This window comes from Sciurus vulgaris (genome assembly GCF_902686455.1).
Source record: "Sciurus vulgaris genome assembly, chromosome: 7".
NCBI classification, from domain to species: Eukaryota; Metazoa; Chordata; class Mammalia; order Rodentia; family Sciuridae; genus Sciurus; species Sciurus vulgaris.
In genome coordinates, this window is record NC_136467.1 from 76,035,760 (window position 1) to 76,049,117 (window position 13,358).

The 13,358-nt window shown below is 34.9% G+C and overlaps 1 protein-coding gene across 8 annotated transcripts in view; it reads left to right on the top strand.

Annotated features, from left to right (window-relative positions):
* The window catches only part of RARS2 (arginyl-tRNA synthetase 2, mitochondrial), a gene marked incomplete at its 3' end in the record, with an annotated part of 92,533 nt that overhangs the window by 26,513 nt on the left and 52,662 nt on the right, over positions 1–13,358 (top strand). For 7 of the 8 annotated variants that reach the window (XR_013765017.1, XR_013765018.1, XM_079146975.1 and 4 more), the window contains 4 exons: positions 2,256–2,353; positions 3,915–4,007; positions 8,360–8,415; positions 12,185–12,268. Coding sequence is in view for 6 of the 8 variants with exons in the window: in XM_079146975.1 (XP_079003101.1) it covers positions 2,256–2,353; positions 3,915–4,007; positions 8,360–8,415; positions 12,185–12,268 (331 nt within the window). The remainder of the gene's footprint in view (positions 1–2,255; positions 2,354–3,914; positions 4,008–8,359; positions 8,416–12,184; positions 12,269–13,358) is intronic. The other variant, XM_079146971.1, reaches the window with a different exon arrangement.

Consider the following 13,358-nt stretch of genomic DNA (forward strand, 5'->3'; position numbering starts at 1 on the left):
AAGGGATGTAGTACTTGAAGTCTTAGAGAAGTGGTTTAAGTCATGTATATATGCAAAATGAAAAGCTCGAAGCAAGACTATGAGGACAGGGTAAAGGGTAGACTGTAGAAGAGGAGCCAACAAAGGAAGCAGAGATGCAAAAGTTGGAGGGCAGAGGAATCTTCAGTTAAGGAAGGAGAATGGTTGCAAGAAGGGAGTAGTCACAAACTAAAATGATGTTGAAATAGTGCATACTTCAGGGAAAGAAGCGGGGACCAGGATGAGGTCAGATGATCAAAAGGGCCTTTAGCTTTAACCTTATCTTAAATGTTGACTTCTTTTATTTTATAAGAATGAGGTATTAATTAAAGTAGATATTAAATAAAGTTTAAGTGTTTGAGTTTTATGTTGAGAATACTGATTCTGAGAATAGTGAGTGAATCTTTTATTAAAATTGCTTATGTTGTGCTAGGAAAGTCAGTGAACTTTTTAAAAGGTATTATTAAAAAGAATTCTAACATTGTTATTATCTTTTGTGGAGTCTACCATTCATTACAAAGGGATGGGAAGTGAAAAAGATATGAATAACTTAGAATAATCTGAATATGGACTCCTTCTCACTAATGTTTACCTCTCCACTTGCAGTGTTCTTGTCCACATGTTCTTGGAGTATTAATGTTTATTGGGCCCCTAGTATATGACAGGCAGTACTCAATTTAACATCCATATATTAATCCTTTCTCTGTTTCCTACTAAGTGTAAAGAGTTTTATTTTTTCTGTGTCATTGTATAAATAAATACTATTTCTGAACCCTAGTTTTGCATTAAATGAGACATGTTGTCCATTTTCAAGATTATGAGACTAAAAAGATAGTATAAAAGCTCCTAGTCTTGAACCAACTAGCACTCTGTGGATGTGTTGTCTTGTGGGTTTTTGGTGGTGGTTTTTGTAGTACTGGGAATCAAACCCAGGGCCTCATGCGAGGTAAGTGCTCTACCACTAAGCTGTAAGTTGCAGCCTGCGGTGGTTGTACCTCAAGTGTTGGTTGTATGTGTTGTTTTACTTCCTGCTGCTTCCTTCTCTGCCTGTTCCATCCTGTGACCCATCTTAACCAGTTCTTTAATAACAAATTCTTCACATCGTGAACTACATTTTTAGGACTCAAAATGCAGTTGATGAACCAAAACTAACATAAGTAAATAAAAGCTTATCAATAGTAATTTCACATCCTACTTTTTGTGGGTGTTTGTTGTTATTTTGAGGTACCAGGGATTAAACCCACGGACATTTAACCACTGAGCCACATCCTCAGCTCTTTTGAGACAGGGTCTCACTAATTTGCTTATGGTCTCACTGAATTGCTGAGTGTGGCTGGCTTTGAATTTGCAATCCTCCTGCCTCACCCTCCCTAGTTGCTGGGATTATAGGCATGAGCCACCACATCCAGCTGACATCCTACTTTTTGAAAGATACATCATCACCATCAGCAGAAAAGAAAGTATAAGTTTGTGAACTATACATCAGTTATATATTAGTAGCTAAAAATTAACCTAAAATGTTTTGGGAGTTTCTGCAGGATTTCCTTGTTTTACACTGTGTAACCCATAGGCATTTAACTACATGTTCTTTTATTTGTTTCCAACCATTATTGGTGATCTTTAGTGTCACAAGAGTGTCACAACACCTTGCGTGCAGCAGTTAACACATTCACAGGAGAGTGGGGAAAGTTTTTGCTACATGACTTAACAGCAGTACCTTGGGAAAGTTACTTAACCTCTCTGTATTTTTCTTCCCTCATTTCTAAAAACAGTACTTATCTCTGAGACAATTATAAGAATTAAATGAATTAATAAATAATTATATATATGAATTAAATAATTAACCCATACATAGCGTAGTCCTTAGCACTTAATAAACACTAGATGCTGCTTCTGATATGTTGTTACTATTTGCTGAATTGGGACTTCTGCAGTTACTTAACCTCACTAAGCCTCAGTTTCCTCATTTTTATCTAAATCATTGGCTGCTATAAGGATGAATAGATGTGATTTGTGAGCATACAGCCCCATCAGTATTAACTCCTGTGAAGACTGCTGTGACTAGCATTACCAGTGGGGAGGTTCATGCTGGAAGTGGTGCTGCTGATAATGCTATAAAATTCTCAGCTCCATCAATTAGAATAAACAAATTAGCAACATTTAATTCTTAGTAACAAAGTAATTAAGAACACTACAATTTTGTTCTATTGTTAAATCCCACTTCTTTTATATTTCAGGAAGTATTACAACAAGTAATTGAAGATGGCTCAAAATACGGACTAAAAAGTGAGCTTTTCTCTGGTCTTCCCCAGATGAAGATTGTGGTTGAATTTAGGTGAGTGTTCATCCATCTTCAAGTTGATTAATCAAGTTGACTGAGCAGGAAGTGTTCCACCCTCTTTTTTTGGGGTCTTACTAAATTACATGTGGAAACGTTGAAAAATAGTGATATTATCTTCTTAAGATCATGGTGAATGAATCATTATATCATTAATAAAGTGAGTAAAAATGGATTTGGGGTTGTAAGTTTTAAAAAAAATCTAGCTATTATTGTTTTTCTTCAAATATTAAATAATTGTCTTTTTTTTTAAGAACTATTCATTTTAGTAGACTCTTTTTTAAAAAATATTTTCAGTTGTAGATGGACACAATACTTTTATTTTATTATACTCTTAGGGCACAATCATATGGTTGTTACCATATTAAGAATTTTAAAGTAACCTGATTACCAGAGAACACAGCCTTGCAGTTTTCGTAATATATATTCTTTTGATTAACAGAAAATAGCTTGAAGCTTTAATATGTCTCTAAATGGTCTTCATTTCACTTTCTAATATGCTATTAGTACAACTCTCAAATATTTGCAGTTCTGAAATAACCAAAAATATAAAGGGAACACTAAGAACTAACAACTTTGTAGTATAGCTGATAGGTTGACAGCTCAAGAAAATTATCAGTATTATTTTTTCCTAGAAGATGAAAAGTCTTAGTGGACTCCTGTTTCACTTACAAGATGAATCTTGCTAGAGCCTTTTGTCTTCTGATGTATTTATTCTTGTGGAGAATTTTTAAGAATCAGTATGGAAATGTATTATATTTACTACCTCATTATTGTAATTTGTAATAATAGCTTTTAAACTTAGTTTTGATTACTAACTGAATAAGCAAAGAAAGTTAATTTTTCAGATTCCACATATTCATTGTCTGCCACTCACTATTGTTCTTAGAAAGGGCAAGTCCTGTAAGAATCAAACTTGTCAGTTTTTTGCAGTCAACTTTTTCACTGCTATGACTGAAAGAACTGACAAGAACAATTTTAGAGGAGGAAAAGGTTATTTGGTGGCTCAGAGTTTCAGAGGTCTTGGTCCATAGACATCCAGCTCCATTCCTCGGGGCTCAAGGTGAGGCAGAACATCATGGTGGAAGAGTGTGGAAGAGGGAACTGACTCACATGATGATTAGAAAACAGAGAAAGACTCTATTTGCCAGATACAAAATATATACCCCAAAGGCATGCCCCCAGGGACCCACCTTTTCCAGCCATACTCTACCCAACTTTAGTTATCACTCAGTTAATTCAATCAGAGCATAAATCCACTGATTGGGTGAAGACTCTCCTAACCCAGTCATTTCTCCTCTGAACTTTCTTGCATTGTCTCATACATGAACTTTTGGGGGGACACTCACATTCAAACCATAACATAATTGAGTGGACTGCTTCTATGGAGCAGATGATTATAGATGAATCTTGCATTGTCAGTACAGCTCCATCATATTTAAATTTGAGTTTAAATGTTTGTCGTATGACAAAGAGGAAAGGGACTTTCTACAGCCATCCTTGTACCAGCGAAGAGCGACACTAAATCCATCTTTAAGAAAGTGATCTGTCCTTTTAGTCCTCTCTTCTTGAATAAGAAAGCACTACAACACTTAAAAGGAGATTTGCAAACTTCAGTCTATGGACAAAATTCAATCTGCCACCTGTTTTTGTAAGTAGTTTAATCAAAACATGGCCATGCACATTCTTTTGTAATTCATCTGTAATGACTTCTTTCATATTACAGTGGCAGTTGAGCAGAATAAACTATTTGAATTTAGTAGTTGAGACAGAGATCAGATGACCCAAAAGCCTATTAAAATACTTCCTATTTAAGAAAAAGTTCCCCAGATATTGATTAGTGCCTTAAAACAACTACCACTTTAATGGTTGAACCACTAAAACGAACCATATGAAATAGACGTACTTAGTGATTCCTCTACTTACCTGAGGTCACTTATGTAACTAACTACTGGTCATCTGGAGACTTTAGTGGGGACTAGAAATCTAAGGGTAGTACATTGATTGACTTACCTGGCTAGTCATCTCCCTCTGTTCACATTCTCTCCAGCAATATGCTAGGCCTCTTTACAAAGATGTTCAGGACTCCAAGTGAAAGCATCTAGAACATCACTCCTCTGAGTCTTCTGATTGAAGCAAGTAGATCACCTTCAGGCTGAAAGGGGGAAAAATATACTATATCTCTTAATGGTGAAAGTGGCAAAATCTGTGACCATGTATAATTATTTTCATTCATGTTTTTTAATCTAAGGAAGAACACACAGTTTTCTTCTCTGGGGAGGTACTTTAGTACCATATTACTGTTAAACTCCTTTGGAATACCTAACCAACAGGTAAAGGAAAACTAGGAGGTCTGCAGTATAGTACCTACTACCATGTTTTCATCCTTCAAATAATACCATTATAAATTTCTTGCAACTTGAAAAACTGCCACCGATACTTACTTTTAACATTTTCTGCATTTTTATGTCACCTTCACCATCCCTTCTCCCTACTTGAGTTCTCGAAATATTAAGACTTCAGTCTTTTTTCTTCACTAATTCCCTGGCTTTTCTCCTAAGTTTATGTTTCCCATATAGTTAGTATTCCCTGTGTGTGTTTTTCAAAAAGTGTGTAAAAGATAACCTGTTCTCATTGAGTTTTATTTTTGTAGGCTTTTGTATGGTAGTTTGTTTATGGATCTGCTTCTCTCTGCTTTTTTTTTTTTTTTTTTTTTTTTTTTTTGGGTGCTGGGGATCGAACCCAGGGCCTTGTGCTTACAAGGCAAGTACTCTACCGACTGAGCTATCTCCCCAGCCCCTCTCTCTGCTTTTTTCCTAAAGCAGTTAAGGAAGGATGGATTTTATTTAAGTGAGCATTTGAATGTGATGAAGGCAGAGCCTATCTCAGCAGCTAGCATTTCTCCCAAGGTTTTTTTTTTTTTTTCTTTTTGGCGGTGCTGGGGATTGAACCCAGGGCCTTGTGCATGCGAGGCAAGAACTCTACCAACTGAGCTATCTCCCCAGCCCTCCAATGTTTTCATCTTTCGTTTTTGGGAGTCATTGCTCCTCCTTCCCTTAGAAGTTTTCCATATGTTGCAGTAGTCACCATTGTGATTTCAAAGTAGAGACAGTAGATTTTCTAAACTAAGAGGATAATACTAGATGAGTAAATTGCCTAGGTTCATAGAGCTAACTCTGATTATATATTTTTACTGTCTCCCTGACAGAGTGTAGGTTGTCATGTGATAAAGTGCCTGGGTACATGACTGTCCATCGTGGACTTGGTAAAAGACTTGAAACTACTGTTGTCTCTCTTCTAAGTTAGCCTTTCCTCTTCAGTACAGATCATATCTGCAGGAGTACTATCAGTTGGGGCAGCATTTTCTCTTCTTTCCTCCTTTTTCCTCAGGTCCCTTCTCTGTCTGCTGTTCCCAAATATGAGTTGCTATTCATAAAAGACAGATTAAGCATGTTTAATTAGTAAAATGGGATCTGGAAGTGAGAGCAACAGTTCTATTAGTAATAAATACAGTGATCTTAAATCACTCTTATCTATTTGTTCTTACAAGATTAAAGAAATTACATGAAATAATTTAACAAATTTAATTCATAGTGGCAATTTTTATTGCCTGAGGAATTGAATTTATCTTTTCCATTTCATTGTATTCCTTTCTCAGGAGGAACGTGATATAAGAGAATGACAAGTCAATGATTTCAGTGGACATTCTGTCAAAGCTTGAAGATGTAGATAGATTCAATTTTTTCTATCTAAGAAAAAACTACAGAGGTCTGCAAATGTTTTTTTAGACAGATATTATAAATACGTACAATTCACCATATTTAAGCATATAATTTGATGAATTTGGGCAAAAGTGTATAGGTCATGTGATCACCACCACAGTTATGCTATAGAACTGCGTTTCTATTGTTTCTTTCCTTATGTTGACTTTTGCCTTTTTCTGGATTACTTCCTTTTATCCTGCTTACTTTGAATTTAGTTTGTTCCACTTTTACTAGATTCTTAAAAGCATTATTGATTTAAAGTCCTTTTGTCTAATATAAACATTTCATCCTATAGATTTTTCTGCTTTTGCTGTGTCCCACAAATTTACTAGGAAGACAGTAATGTGATACAGTCCAGAGGCTCATCTTATTTGCTCTCATTCTCTGATTATAGTTCTTCACTGCCTGTTGTCCAGTTTGAAAACCAGTGTTTCAATGGGCTGTTGGGGGGAGGGTTCTGATTGCTTAAAGGCAAAAGAATCCAATCTTTGATTTTTCTCTTCTAGTTGGAAATAGAGGATATCTTTTTTTTTTTTTTTTCTTAAGTATATAGAGGGAAATTTACTTTTTTCCTAAATGTTTGAATGAAGATATATGTAATTTTATAATTCCATAATTGTATGCACATACCTGTGGAATCAAGTTTTTAAATTGTAATACTCTTAAAAAGGGTATATAACAAGTCCTTAGAGACCAAACAGAATCTCAGCTCTAATTTACTACTTTTAACCAGCTATGTTAAGCTGGAAACTTTTTTTATACTGAAAAACTTAATAACATTTTTTGTGTGTGTGTGTTTTACTTATACTCTCATTTTTTTTATTATTTATTTATTTTTTAATTAAAAATCATAAATTTACAAAGGGCAATATTGTTAATGACATTTTTAAACATACCTGAAACAGATCAGTTAGGAGTATTAAAAAGAGTTAATGCATGTAAAGTGCATAACAGAATGCTCTAGAAGCATTTACCATAGTTAAATGATTTATTTTCAGCTTCTTGAGCTCACACAGAAGTGATAGATCTGTTGACTGAGAATTTGGAATGGTGAATCAGTTCTGATTATTCTGGGAGGTTTTATGCAAAAATATTTTTACATTTAAAAATTTTATTTCGGATATTGAATATTGGCATATATGACTCACGAACAAAATTTCTTTAGGTTCCTTAATACTTCTTTATATATTTTTTATTGATGCATTATCATTGTACATAGTGGTGGGATTTGTTGTTACATATTCATTCATGCATACAGTGTAGCAATATAATTTGGCCAATATTATTCTCCAGTATTTTACATGTAACCTATCTCCCTTCCCCATCTCCCTCCCCATTCTCCTTTAACTTTTCTACTCTTCTGATCTCCCTTCTTCTCCTCATGATCTTCATGAGGTTCCCTAACAGCACCTTTTCCTTTTTCCTCTCCTAGCTTCCACATGTGAGAGGAAAACATTCAACCTTTGACTTTTTGAGTTTGACTTATTTCACCTAACATAACGTTCTCAAATTCTATCCACTTACCTGCAAATGACATAATTTCATTTTTCTTTATGCTGAATGAAAGTTTTGTGTGTGTATATACCAGATTTTCTTTACCCATTCATCTGTTAGACATTTAGGCTGGTTCTATAGTATAGGTATTGTGAATTGTGCTGCCCTAAATATCAGCATGCATGTATTGCTATAGTATGAAGACTTTAATTCTTTAAGATAAATACTGAGAAGTGGTATAGCTGGCTCATATGATGGTTCCATTCCTAGTCTTTTGAGGATCCTCAATACTTTTTAAGAGAATAAAGAATTTGAAAACTGGTACACTAATCTTAATTCCCAGTTGTTTGTATTTTTTTTTTGGGGGGGGGGGGGCGTGCTGGGGATTGAACCCAGGGCCTTGTGCTTGCGAGACAAGTTCTTTACCAACTGAGCTATATCCCCAGCCCTGTATTGGTTTTTAATCAAGACTATCTCTGTACTTCATTTTTTTGAATCAATCCTTAAATATATCTGCCCCATAGGTGAGCTATTTCTGTGTATTATATTACTTCATGAACCACAGGATCAATTTCACTCAGATGATTCTTTCTGAATTCTAATTTATCTTTACATTTCTAATTTTTACCTTATCTTTGCCCTAAATTGCTAAAGTCCCTAATTATGTCAATTTATGGAAGCATGACCTAGTTAATTCATAGAACTCTTGTTCTTAGAATAAAATAATTTTTGCAATTATTTGCAGTTCACCTAATGTTGCCAAAAAATTTCATGTTGGACATTTGCGTTCCACCATCATAGGTAAGTGTTTACTTTCACATGAAATACTAAACATGCCTTCGGGAAAGTATATGTAAATACAGTGTAATGGTTAATGTTAAATAAGAAAAGGGAGGAGACAGAAAAAGTTTAAATCAATATGAGCCTAAAACAACTTAAATATTACATGATATGGCAAGAATTGGTTCAGAAATTTAAAAACCAAAGAAATTTTAAAACCAAAGATTAACTTAGAAATTGTTTTTAAGTGTCATGTGTATTATGATTTTGACTTTTAAAAAATGTGTGTGCATATGGAGAAGAACTGAAAGATGCAAAATAAAAATAGTTTTGTGGGATTTTTTTGTTCATATATTCAAGAAAATAAATCTCAGTAAAAAGCACTAACTGAAATGTGCAAGTAGGAAGTTAAAACAAGACTACTCAAAACAGAGATTACATAGTACTTCATAGTTGTAATGCTTCCAAGTATAATGTACATATGGTTTTATTTATTTAAAGCATTACATCTTATAGCAGTCCAATTTAAAACTTAGAGTTGTATTGTATTAGAAATGGAAAGGACTTTGAAGTTTATCTTCTCTAATCTCTTTTCCAGAGTAGAAATCTATTGCATGCTCAAGAGAGTCATTTAACCCATAACTTGGAATACTTTTAAGAATTGGTGAAATTAATACCTATGTCATAGATAACCACTGAAATAGGGTCAGCTCTCATTGTTACAAAGTTCTTGAGCAGAATTTTAAGAGAGGAAATAATAAGACTTGATGAAAGGAACATAAGAAATGTACTATACAAGAAAAGTTACATGGGTAAGTAAAAAATGTAGGAATAAATAAATGATGGGTAGGGCACAGTAAAGTTGTTTTGATAGCTAAGGAAAATATTTGGACCTAGAAGAGGTATTATTTATTGAGAACTTACTATTCAAGTGTTTTCATGTATTACCTCACTTAATGTCACAAGAACTGTGGTTTAAAAGTACTTTTAATCTGGTTTATGGATGAAGAAACTCAAATAATGAAAGTAACTTTTCCAAGATAACATGAGTGGTAAGTATTGTAGTCAGGATTTGAAATTTGCCTAATTCCTAAAGCCTAGGTGCAGACATTTAATTGATTATATAACATACATATAGTTAAGAAAGTAGAAAAATAGACATATAGTCTGAGTTGTAGCTGAAGAAATAGGTTCCCATCTCCAGGACTATGTAGATTTGTGTGGTCTAGGGAACCTGACAAAGACAATAGCTGTAGTGATTTTAGTCAGGTACATGTATCAGTGAGGGTGCAGAAAACAAAATTCATCCTTAATTAAATCAGGAAGGGATTTATTATATGATTTTTGAGTTGTTGGGAGAGCTGAAGAAGCTTTTGATTGAGCTGACAAAAATGGAGCCCCTAATTACATTATAGGACTTGATTACCAAGGGAGTTTTTACCTCTTTTGTCATCACTTCTACTGCTCTTGACTGGCCCAGGGTAGTGGCACATGCTTGTAAACATAGTGACTTGGGAGGCTGAGCCAGGAGAGTGCAAGTTTGAGGCCAGCCTCAGTAGCATAGTGAGACCCTGTCCCAAACAACCAAATAGAGTGTTTACTGAGTACTGGGGAAAGGCATACTGGGGTGTATCCTGATGTTAGAGCATCCCCAGGGTTCATTCCCCAGGACTGGAGGAAGGGAAAAGAACTACACTGACATGGCCACAGTTTGGAAACTGCTACTGCTCATGTCATGTTTTCTAAAATACATACAGGCAAAGGAAGCAGCCCTATATCCTTTCTTTCAGTTCCCTTAAATGTCATGACAGGACACTAGCACCTTTGTTAGGGTTAGTGTCCTGTTAGTGCTAGTGTCCATAATGGGGGAGCGGGCAGGGTAAGGGCAGAATGGAGGAACTTTGGATTGGGCAGAGGGGAGTGAGGGAAGGAGTGGGGTGGTGGGGATGGGAAAGGACAGTAGAATGAGACAGACTTTGTTATGCTATATGCATGTGTGATTACACAATCTGTGTGACTCTGCACCATGTCCAGCCAGAGGAATAAGAAGTTGTGCTCCGTTTGTGTACAGTGTGTCAAAATGCATTCTACTGTCATGTATAACTAATTAGAACAAATTAAAAGAAAGAAAAAAATCTAAAAATACATTAATCAACTTTAATGAGTACAAGATTTTAGATGAGTCTTACAAAATTGTAGCATATGAATAAAACAAATGCCCCACTGGGCCAGGGAAATAGGGAGCATATTACAGTGAAACCTCACCCTCTTTTAAAAATATTTAATTTTCCTGCAAAGTTGTACCTTTCAGAAGCTTCTTGATACAGTGTTTTCCAAAAAATTCTTTTTATTCAAATAAAAATTCTATGGGAATTGTCATCTTTTATGAAAGGCATGAAAGTAAGGTTTGCAAAAATTTTGATTCTTCCAGTTGCAATCGATAGATGACATAACTCAAAATGGCTTATGCAATAATAAATAGATTTTTATCTATTTAAATAAGTAATAAACTCTTATTTAGTAAAACAAAACACACAACAATGCCTGTCAAAAAAAAAAAAAAAAATAGAAGTAATAAGTAATTCCCCTTCCAAATCTCATGCAAAGTCTATCTGATTACCCAAACTTAGAGGAATTCTGGAACTCTAACCACGAGAAAGTCTGGGAAATAGACTTTTTTTTTTTTTTTTTAAAGTTTTCTAGCTTCTGCAGTATATGAGGGCATACTAAAAGGAACAGTTGAACAGATGTTGAATATCAAACCCTTATCAGCAGTACATGAAGGTGAAAGCCTTGGACTACTGCATACTATTAAGGAGCTGGCATGTAGTGGATGAACTTTAGTGATTGAAAGATATCAAATAAGCTATTTAGAAAAACGATGTTATAACCCATGTTCTTAGGGTATAACCAAATTGCATATTTCTTTTTCCTTTTTTTTTTTTTTTTTTTTTTTTTTTTTAAAGTGGTGCTAGGGGATTGAACCCAGGGCCTTCTACATTCAAGGCAAGCACTTTACCAACTGAGCTATATCATACTCAGTCCTCTTTTTCTTTTTTTAATACTGGGAATTGAACCCATGGGCACTTTACCACTGAGCTACATCCCCAGCTCTTTTTTCTTATTTTGAGACATGGTCTTGCTAAGTTTTTTAGGACCTTGCTAAGTTGCTGAGGCTGGCCTTGAACTTGGGATCCTCCTGCCTCAGCCTTCCCAGTCACTGGTATTATGGGCAAGCACCACTGTGCCTGGCCAAATTGTGTATTTCTTGTTAATTACTAAAATTTTGTTATTTTTCTGTTCTTGGAATTGACTATAGGAATAGCAATTATTCTTACTTGTGTTCCCAATCCACATTAGTAACATTGTTGAAAAGTGTGTTCTTAGCTGGACATGGTGGTGAATGCCTGTAATCCCAGACTCAGGAGGCTAAGGCAATTCATAGCCAGCCTCAAGAAACTTAACAAGACCCTTTCTCAAAATAAAAAATAAAAAGGAGAGGGGCTCAGGGTAAAATTTCCCTGGATTCAATCCCCAAATACCTCAAAGCAAAACAAAAGTTTTTGTTCTTATAAAAATTATTGAGATTCTTCGGAAAACGTCCCCAAAAGCAATTCTTTACTCCCTTTCACAGCATAGATGAAAACATAATAATGATTAATTTAATAAAAAAAGATTAAGTTGGTAAGTTTGTGAAAAGAATTTTTTGTTATACTTTGATTATGGTGAAGCATATACTTCTTAAGCCAAAATGAGTAACAAAAATAAACTATATTTTACTGATTACTAGGAAATTTTATAGCAAATCTCAAAGAAGCTTTAGGACATCAAGTAACAAGAATAAATTACCTTGGAGATTGGGGCATGCAGTTTGGTAAGTGCATTTGAGATTTTTTCATTTCATTTTAAAGTTTAATTTTTTAATATCAGTTAATCATCTGAACAGAATATTGGCAGAATTTCATGGATGAAATAGTGTGTGCTGTGTGATTTCTTACATTGTTTGTTTTTGTGGGGTTAGGTATGGAACCCAGGGCTTCATATATTCATAGTACATGCTCTATCATTGAACTACAATCCCAGCTCATAATCTTATTTTATTTATTAAGATTAATTCTCACCACATAAGTTTTGGGAAGGAAACTTCACACATTTAGAGCAAGACCTGAGGTAGGGAGGTAGATAGGTTGATAGTTGTTTTAATAAGGGAAAATAGCATATATTTATTGGTGAGGAAAGAAATAAATCTAGCTACATACACCCTTCTCAGCCTTATCCTTGCCTTTTTATAAATCTAGTGAAGTTCAGCCTATTTGAAATGGGATCTGTTACTACCATGGACAGATGACCCAGAAGAAAAGCAAAGTGTGATACTTTGGCTTCCCCATTAACTGTACAGCGATAGTGGATGGAAGTCAAAAGGAAAAGAAGGACCCAGACAGTTGAGTTCCACAAATTATTGTTGCGAGTTAACTAAAGATTATTCCTAGTTCACATAAACCAGTCATCTGGGTGTGGGAGGGCAAGATTAGTGATGATGTTATGGTAGCAGTAGTGAAGGACTGGTAGCATGTGAATACAAACTTCATGTTTTTAAGATCCAGCCATAATGTCCACATGTGTAAAGCATTCTCTGATGTGTAGACACACCTTTGCCTGCCAGCACCACTCGGGTTTTGACTTATTGTGTTCTTTTTGTGGGCTTCTCTCCTCTGCTAGATAAGTTCCATGAAAGTGTGAGCTGTGTCCTAATTCTTTTGTGTCTCCAATGTTTGGCACATAAGAGGCACTCAAAATGATGAATGAAACTCCTGGGAAGTGATTTACAAGACTAATCCAAAAGAAAAGCTAGATAATATTTTAACACTTCTCTAAAAGTATGCAATGCACATTGCCAGTTCTGAAATTCACTGATACTTTTATACTCCACATCTGGTGAAGTGAATTTGAAGATTACAAAAGAC